A 9891-nucleotide genomic window follows, 5' to 3' on the forward strand; every position below is an offset into this window, starting at 1 on the left:
GCCTTTCGGTGGCAAAGGACCAAGCACCCGGCTCTTGCCAGGCCACCGACACCAGAAGCTGATGATAACCTGCTCGCGGGCCGCAGGAGCAGCTTCCCCCGGCACCGGGAGCACCTCGCTGCCGGGCACCTGCGCCACTTGCCCTTCTGCTAGCCACGCGACAGCTAGTACCTCAATGGCCAACACTCCGATGGCAAGGGCTCCTGCAAGGTACACGTAGGTCTCAAAGGAGTTCAGGATCACCGTGTAGCAGCCCTAGGAAGGACAAAACGTGGTGAGATGCCGGAGCAGCACATCGTGTTGTGCTCGCAGCACAGCCCTCATTAGTACAAGAGATGCTCTCAGATCCAGGCACCATAAGCACGGCTCCCTGTCACCCCCTCAACCTGCCCCACGGCACAGGACACAGGCCCACAGGACAGTGCCAGGGATGGGAAGGTTTTTGTGTAGTGGGATGGAAGCGGCTCACACCCACAACCCCTCACTGACCACAGGGAACTGCATCTTCTTGCAGGGCAGGCAGGAGCAGCACCATTCTGGATCACTCCCTCTGCAAAGGGCAGAGAAAAGGACCCCCAGGACAGATGACAGACAGCCCAGGTTGGCTAGGGATGACGATTTATTGAAAGCCAAGGCAGGATATTCTTGAATCTTTTCTCACAGCCAGCAGCTTTCACACCCCAGGACCATTTCTCTGTGCCTTTACCCAAAGGAACATGGATGAACAACTGCTGATCTTCTTGCTACAGGAGAATTAATTTCATTAAGAACTCAGGGCCATGCACTACAGCAATCCTTCCACTTACACAGCATAGCCACCATCATCATTAATGTCATTTAGTATTGGTCATACAATTAACAGCAGGCAGATCTTCTGCAAAGGTTTCAGGATTTTTCTGAAAATCACCAGCTTATCCTGGCCTCAGTTCTCCCAGCCTAAAATTCCAACCCACCAGCAGATTTCTGCAAACAGGTCACACATGAAGAGAAAAAGCAGACTGGAGTTTGTTCAATGTAAAAAGTAGCTCTCCTCCCCACTGAGCAAATACTTCACACACACACGCTTAACGCCATCCATACTGCTGGGATGTTTCAACCACCTGATCTTTTTCTTTCCACCCAAAAAGAAAATGTCTAAACTGCAAAGACAGCACAACAGTTACCTAGTGTTGCCCATGCCAGACCCTGCTCACTGCGAGTGGAGAGGAGAGCAAGGGAGAGCACAGAGGGTGCCCGACTCACCAGGCCCACCCAGGGAATGCAGGCCGTGGTGGCAGTAACTGAACTGCTAAAACCACGCTCTTGTCAACATGAGACCGCTCAGCAGCAGCTCTGTTCTGGCCATGGTTTAGCCCAATTTTCAGGGAAAAGCATCCAGCCCAGCAACAAAATGTTTGGGTGCTTGCCAGAACTCCAACCTTAACCCAGCTTCCAGCATGCCCTGCTCAGCTGGGTACAGATGGGGGTGTGAGCCCAAGTGCGGCCAGCACTGTCCTACCAGCAAGGCGTCCCAGGAGCCTGACTTTGCTCCAGGAAAGCCTGAATTCAGCCGGCAGTTGCTTGGGAGTCTCCCATTTCACAGAAGTGCCTCACTGTGGGCTTGGTGACACTTGCTGTGCACACTGCTTCTCCCACCAACACCGCGGTGACAAGGGCTCACAGGAAACCATCCCTCTCCTCCGAAGTGGTAGGCCTCAGCATCACCGCTTAGGGAAAATTAAATCTGTTATCTGCTTTAACCCTCTTTCTTAAAACGCATTTCTTGTTCCCTCCCTGCTGTTTGTCATCTCTTTCCCATCCATTCACGGCAATCAGAGCTGGCAGAAGCAGTACAGTGCCGCCTTCTACAATCTTTCACCCACAGTACAGTGCCTTTGCCAACCATTTCCAGCTGCCAGGCAAGGAACAGCTCACATGCTACCTCTAGGCTCCTTTGGTCTCCCTCAAAATCTGCCATCAAGTCCTGAGAAGAGGACCACTGCTTAGTCTGGAGAGAAAAGGAGGGTTGTACCCATGGTCACTACAGGGCTCAGCTGGCTTATTAATGCCGAGGTGAACACAGACAGGAACTTGGCTAGAAAGGTTATTAAACTTTAAATGATTAAACTGACCCCCAACATCAGAAGGATGTGGAACTGTTAGAGCAAGTCCAGAGGAGGCCACGAAGATGCTCAGAGGGCTGGAGCCCCTCTGCTATAGGGACAGGCTGAGAGAGTTGGGCTTGTTCAGCCTGGAGAAGAGAAGGCTCCGGGGAGACCTTATAGCACCTTCCAGTACCTGAAGGGGCTACAAGGAAGCTGGGGGGGACACCTTTTTACAAGGGCCTGTAGCAACAGGACAAGGGGTAACAGGTTTAAATTGAAAGTGGGGAGGTTTAGATTAGATGTCAGGAAGAAATTCTTCACAGAGAGGGTGGTGAGGCACTGGAACAGGTTGCCCAGAGAAGGTGTGGATGCCCCATCCCTGAATGTCTTCAAGGCCAGGCTGGATGAGGCTTTGAGCAACCTGGTCTAGTGGAAGGTGTCCCTGCCCATGGCAGGGGGGTTGGAACTAGATGATCTTTAAGGTCCCTTCCAACCCAAACCATTCTATGATTCTATGATACCTCACATCTTGATGACAATGTAAGGAAACATGACTATAGTATCATTGTCGATGACATTATGCTGGACTGTTTTCTTCCAGTCAGGTATTGGGAAAAACTGCCAAGTCAAGAGGCCTGGCAAAAAGAAATGCCCTTTTTCTACCGTAAAGAGTAAAAAAACAGAGAAATGCAGTTTTTAACACTTCTCTTCCCTGGAAAACAGACACTGTTTTATGTGGCTGTTTAACCCTTGATCTCTCAGTTGCATATGTTGTCGATGTGAAGTCATTGTGAACTAAACTGGAGCCACTACTGCAGCCGGTGAGAGCCAACTCCATCCTCTCCTCGCTGACCTGTGCTGGCTTGAAAATGAACTTCTCAGAGATAGCACTAAACCTTCAGAAACACAACAAAACTTGATGTAAATTTCTACCCCACCTCTCAATCCCTTGGGAAAATCTTCATAAACCTGCTGATGCAGCACAACATGAACTTAGCAGTGCACACAATGAAAGGGGATTTTCAGAATCAGATACACCATGACTTCAAAAGCTGGCAAAAGTGTAATTAGGATGTGAGCTACAGTCAGAATAGCACGGTCTCCCAGCTTCAACAGCTACCCATGACCACCCCAGCCATCTCCCTGCCCACTGTGAAACTTTTTTTCCTGGCGTTCGGCTTCCCTTACCTGTCGGTTCTGAAACCTCTCAACACCTGCGAGGCAGGCTTCCTTGTTGACAATCATCCCTTCCCGGCTCTGGAGTTCTCGCTGGCAACATGCCTCTGGTGTCACCTTTTCCAAAGAGGAGTGTGGAAGATGTGGGACTGCTTCAAAATCGTCTGGGCCGTTCACTCCACAGCAGGCAAACTGGGGAGAGACAGGCACAGGGAAGAAAGGAAGACAGAGTCGACACTTGACCCTGAAAGCAGATACAAGAAATCTACCAAAGTCTTATTCTTGTAGGGATCAAAGCTCTAGTCAAAGCAGAGACAAACAACAGTTGTTCCCAAAGAAGCGCGTTGTGCTCGTACCTTGGAGCTTCTGTTTCATCAAAGCCTTTCTACGAAGTCCCACTGTACCCATGTCATACTGTGGCATCGAAGGTACCACTGGGCATATTGCCACAAACTACACAGGCCTTTGGAGCACATCCAGAACGACTTCCTTGAGATCACCCAGCACGTCTGTAAGGGAGCCAGCAGTATAATCCAGGCTCCCAACCACCCCTTCGCTCCACAGCTAATGGACCATTGCTGCTCAAAAGCACTGCTAGGTGATTCAAGTAAGGTCCCTTTTTAAGGATTCAAGTCATACTCTTGTCTCCTTTCAGTCAGCAAAAGGAAAGGTCTTTAATAAAGTCCTGAATCAGCATGAAGGGCAGCAATCATCTTTTTCTTTTAAGATTAAAATTGACTTTTCATCTGCAGAGCCTGACAACCTGCTTTTCACTCCTGAAGGGATACACCATGGGCTGTACTGAGCACTAAGTACTCTCTTTATGTGTGTACTCTGTGTACACACATAAACAGAACTTCTTGTAGTAGATAATAACTCTAGTTCCAACGACAGCTGGTCTTTGACCTGCCTGATTAGGATTGTAGTAACGAGGTCAATTTTGGTGGCCAATATGTCCATACTGAAAATACACCATTAGACACACTCCTGCCTAACCTGCCACTTACCAACTCATTTCACAAGAGCTAACATAAAGCCATCAGTTAGCACCAGTTTTTGGCTGCTGATGGCCGGGAATAGCTCTGAAGTAGTCTGCAAGGTGAAAGGTCCAGGGTATTCGGTGGCAGACAGCTCCACAGCCTTTTGGGCCTGCTGTTTGAAAACTGGGGGTACCCAGTCGGGAAAAATGCCCCAGGCTTTCGCAAACCACATCACTGGGAGCATCTCTCTCAAGACCAACGGCAGCTCACTTCATGAAAGACCGTCTGCCAGTCGCATTCTCATCTCCCTCCCACCACTGCCACAGACCCCAGTGCTACGCTTGGCACAACAGGCTGGTTGAAGCAGGCCGAGCCTGGGCGCGCTGAGGGTGCGGGCTGAACACCACGTTGATGGCCGATGACCACGGGCAGCACGAGACTGGCACAGCCTGACTTACTGTGATCATAACAGAGTTCCAGGTGGAAGAGAAGACATCCGTGTCATTGTTCCGCAGGTAATGCTTCTTCAGCTCCTTGGTGAAAAACTCTCTGGTCAACTGAAACACACAGACAGGTGGAAATGTAAAGGCTACTGCCAACACCTTTCCCAAGCACTTCCCAAAGCTCCCTTCTGTGAAAGCTGGGTGTTTGGTTGGTTTGGTTTTGGGTTTTGTTTTTATTTTTTTGCAAACCTCAAAGGACAAACTTGGTAAAAGCCACTGGCTGAACCATAACTATATCCAGGGTAAATTGTACCTGTTGAATAAAACGGTTGCCCATAAAAAATCAGGGATTGAATTACACCTATACTTGTAAGATAATGTTTACACTTAAAGGTTGGGTGTTTTTTTTTCAATTTTCAGTGCTATTTGAAAGTGTTCCGTAAGTTGAAACAGATTTTAGAAAGATCTTCAAATTTCCAGCCAAATTGCAGTTTAACTTACTATGCTTCATGAGGTCTGCAATCGAAGCCTGATTTTCCCCCCTCACTTTCCAATTCAAAAAACTTAACCTCCTACTAACAACAGAGGTACTGCTCTGAATTTACGTCCATGTGTGAGAAAGCAGAATGAAGCTCTAATATGAAACTTTCTGGGAATGAAAGGAAGTAAAAAACATGTAATGAATATTAAATGTTCACGTCAACTTACGAATCACAAAAAAAGACCCTTTCCCTGACAATGTTTTAGATTATCTAAAATAACGCACACACATGAAGAAAAAGAATAATCCTCTTTATATTTCCAGTGTTTAGATAATTTAAACATTTTTCCTAAGGTCAACAATATAAACAAATGGAATTTCATTTACTCCTGTTTACATTCACAGGAAAACATAAAAACTGAATGGACACTTTGGCTGAGAGTCTTCGCAAAAAGTTATACACCTTAAAATTACATTCACTTAGCATCACCCTCTGGAGGACTAGTAAATATACAAACTTAATGGTCTTGTTAAACTGAACACCCCGATTCAACCTCGTCTTTCCATCACTTCAGGATGAAGACTTCAAGGAGTCTCCTCTTCAGGTTCCCAATAAGTCTTGTGTGGTCCCGACTCCAAAATACCTTGTGATTTGTGATGCGCACAGGCAAAATCTCTCTGCCGCTGCAAAGCCCCAGCGAAGGAGTTGGGCTTGGCTGGATACAGCCCTGCTCTAGTGTTGTATATTTGCAGGATCAGGATATTAAGCTGCCTGACAACGCCTCCCCCCTCCACCCCTTTTTTCTTCTCTGTTGTTCACACAGCACTGCAGATGCAGTAACATACACTGCTACAAGCTGGTTTCAGGTTCTTGATATGCAACGTGAAATATCGCACATACGCATACATATGTATGAGATGTATGGGTGGGCACAGAAGCACGAGCACGGAATTGTTTGTTTCCTTTGTAACTGTATCACAGAATTCAAGGAAAAAAAAAAAGGCGGTTGGTGACTCTTGAAAAGACCCCCGATTATCACTGAATATTGACTTCTCTTTTACAGATACAAACTGAGGCCAAAACTAATGATTAAACCAATACTGGGTAAAACTTGGTCACAAAGATTTGAATGATGCAGGTAGCTCAATCTCACTACCTTTTAATTAGATACGCCGCTAGATTCCTAAATCACCTTTATGAGACAAGTATTAAACTCCTTGCTTTTGAGTACTAAAATACCAGAGAATATGGCATCTTCCTTTGGGAATTGGGTGCACTGGGGACAGTCAGGTTAGAAGATGTTGAAATATGTCCTCAGTGTTCTCCTTTCCTTTCCTTTGTCTGCATACTTCATCCACGCAGCATTCTACCCTGCAGAGGCAGCAGCACGTTTTTTTTTGATGTTTGTCTGTTTCTGAAGCAGACTTTGAAACTGATATTACCATCGGTAATAATCCCAGCCGGCTGCCTTTGGCGGGGTCTAAAACAAGAGAGTCATTTAAATATAAAGTGAAACCTTTATTTTGACAGCAGCAACCCCAGAGGAAATTGTTCAGAGTTTGTGTGCGATTTTTACGAGATCTGGCCCAAAACAAAGCCTAGTGCTGGAAGGGTAAGTTTGCCAGGAAAATAACTGATTCCATTTTGTTGCTATTAAACTGTTTGTCCTGAGCATCTGAAGTTCAGAAAAATGTTTAAAAAAAAAAAGATCAGCAGAAGCATCTATTTTCTTTTTTAAAAACTGCTGACAAAGGAGGATAAAAGTCAGTGAGACAGCCCTACTCACACGCCCACGGCCCCCCTCTCGCTGAAGCGAGTAATGGCACGGGTGAGGTCTGCGCACGTTGGAGTACTGTGACAAGAGCTACTCAGAAGGGAGCAAAGGACCTACTAATAAACTAATCTTTGCACACACTTCTGACAACACAGATACGCCAGCCACAGGCACGAACACCGAACAGACACACAGCTGCGAGGTTTTCTAGCTGCTCTGGGGGAACGTCTCCAACACAGAAGCAGCACACGCACGTGGACATTTACCTGCCAGTGAATGAAGTGGGACTTTTTTGTCACATGGGTTCAAAAAATAGCTTGGCGGGGATTACTGTAGCCAGATGACGGAGACTTATGGAAAAGGGGGCAAAAAAAGGTGTGGTGGCACTGCCCAGGAATGCTGTGCAAGAAGCTGGCTTCACAGTGCCTGCTCAGAAAACAGGGCACACTCCTGTCCACCTGCATCTGCCTGGAGCATCCTAATGTTTCTGACACCATACAGTGCTTGTACTGTAGGTACAGTCACCAGTCCTGCACTTCTCTCTTCCACAGTGCCTTCCACCTAAGACACTCCAGCTTCCTATCCAAGGGTTGTACAGTGCATATTCTTCAATTTTTGCCTTATGTCTGAGGAAACAGAGGTATCAGGAACCAACTCAACTTGTCTATGAAGTGTCAGAACCAGGGCTATAAAAATCCAAACTCCATCCAGAGCCCTGCCACTGAACTAACTTCTTCCTACCATTCCACTTGCTTGCTTGCTAAGACAATTCACCGAGAGAAAGAGTCAAATATCCCTCCAGGGTTTTTCCCATCCAGACCCCTGAAGGGCATATAAGGAGCAATTCCTTAGCATGTCAAATCGCTCTTCCACAGCCTCTGTTGTTCATGAAGACATTGTTTTAGATGTCTTTTAGATGATAGGGGTTCTCCACCCTCCAAAATCTCCTTTATAAAGGACAAGAAACTCTGGTACCCCCCCTAGCTAATTAACAACAGCCTTCCTCTTCAGAGACTGCTTTTAAACAGTTTTTTGGGAGTCCAGCTGGACTTGCACAACACAGCAGCTCACCATGGATAATACCACTTTCATTCACCCCCCCACCAGCCTCTGCTTCACTGACTCTTCCTCTCATGTCAAATCTCAGCAGAAAACATGTCTTTTCTCCCTTATTTTTGTCTCTTAATTTCTTGCACTCCCTCAGCTATTAATAATTGAACTCTGCTGAGTGTTTTAGAACTAGTTTGGATGTAACACACTACACAAGAGAAAGCTGCACTGAACATCATCTGGAAAGCAGATAGAGTCTATCTTTCTTTGTTGTCTCAGTTTATACACCCAGTGAGGCCACAGCCATATGGGCTGGTGCAATGACCATCACAGGAACCCACCCAGTAAGTTGCCAATAAATTTAGGTTGCCTAAACATGTATTTACCACCACACTAAGTCATTTGCCTTGAAAGCAACTTGCTTTGCAGGGATGAGAAAAGCACGTCTGAACCTGACCTTAAATTGCTACTATGAAGAATTCGTCCCAGCTTGGGTTCACAGAAGGACTATCCCTGTCCCCACAGACATCCTCTCCAGCCATCTAGCTTCACCCTAACCCAAAGATGACAGCAGAATTAGCCACAGTGGTTACCAAATCAGAGGAGCTACCACCAAAAGATATAGCAACAGCAAAACAAGGTTGGTTTGGGGTTTTTTTCAGAAGAAACTTGAGGAGAGAACAAACCACAAGAATTTGCAGACTGAGCTTAACTTCTGCACAGAGCCATCTCCAGCTATGTTGGGCTCTGACGTTCTTCATTCCTTCCCATTTAAGCCTTTCCTGTCAATCACTGTGACAAAGTGGGAAGCTGGTGATGTAAACAAGGAGACAAGCTCAGAAAAGAGAGAGGTTTGTTCCCCTCCAAGTTTTATCTCACAAAACACGGCCAGATGCCACAGATGTCTGGAGTAACCACTGCGACCTTATCTTGCAAGGGAACACATCCTCACGTGTCCCATGGATTCCGTGAGAGTGGAAGGTACCAATGCTTTGCCCAGAAGCAGATGTAAGCAGGTTCCTCGCGACTGAGGGAAGAGGACACAGCCAGCCTTGCCGTCACCCCGCACACAGGACTCGCAGCGAGCCTGCCTACTTTCTTATACCAGCTTCCCAGAGGGACGGAGGGAGATGGGAGCAGTCAGCTGCTGGCTGCTCACCCAGCCCCTGCTCACCAGGGGCTGTGGAGCCTATATCTGGGTCCACAGGGCGGTTTCTACATGTGCGGTCTGCTGCTTGTGCTGAACCAAAGGAATTCTCTAAAAACTCCTAACAGCAGAGCTGTAATGACCAGAGCACACCAGACTCCCAAGCTGCAACCTATTTACAGAGCAGTAACTGTTCCCGTGAGGGCATGGTCTCAAAGCCTAAGCTGGAATGGAGCACCCACTCTGTGTACACATACCGTCCCTTCCCCACTGCCTTCACCTCTGAGGCAAAGACAAAAGACCACCAGTTTATAACGGGGAAAAAAAATAAAATCCTTTCACTACCTACCCCCAAGACCCTCCTACCGCACAACACCACACTGACTTGCTGCGAGCTTACCACGTCTTTATTCTTTGCTTATCAAAAGATTTTCTGTTAACAAAATTAAAAGTATATCCTAGCTCAAGAAAACCATCATTATTCATGTCCCTTCTATGCTCATGCCACACTTCTGTCAATGCTTTTTCACAGTCCTCACTCAGACTGCTGTTTCAAAGATGGGCTGAGCTGAGAAGGACAGACCTAGCTCAGTAAGGCTCTTCTTTGCACATGTGGGAACATGAAAAAAATGCACAAAGCTTTGCTGGTTAGAGAAACAAGTCAGACTGGGCTTGCTACTAGTGTAGTAAAGCTTACTCCTCGCATAGGATAGGGATGATGGCCATCTAATAATGTGCACAGCAACAGGGGAGGG

At 46.9% G+C, this 9891-nt stretch overlaps 1 protein-coding gene across 1 annotated transcript in view; it reads right to left on the reverse strand.

The window, feature by feature from the left end:
* Positions 1–27: 27 nt before the first annotated feature.
* The window catches only part of TSPAN18 (tetraspanin 18), a gene marked incomplete at its 3' end in the record, with an annotated part of 22763 nt that continues 12899 nt past the window's right edge, over positions 28–9891 (reverse strand). The window contains exons 5-7 of the mRNA XM_010155361.1: positions 4699–4797; positions 3273–3452; positions 28–255 (exon numbers count right to left, since the gene is read on the reverse strand). Coding sequence (XP_010153663.1) covers positions 28–255; positions 3273–3452; positions 4699–4797 — 507 coding nt within the window. The remainder of the gene's footprint in view (positions 256–3272; positions 3453–4698; positions 4798–9891) is intronic.

This window comes from Eurypyga helias, unplaced genomic scaffold, assembly GCF_000690775.1.
Source record: "Eurypyga helias isolate BGI_N326 unplaced genomic scaffold, ASM69077v1 scaffold18987, whole genome shotgun sequence".
NCBI lineage: Eukaryota > Metazoa > Chordata > Aves > Eurypygiformes > Eurypygidae > Eurypyga > Eurypyga helias.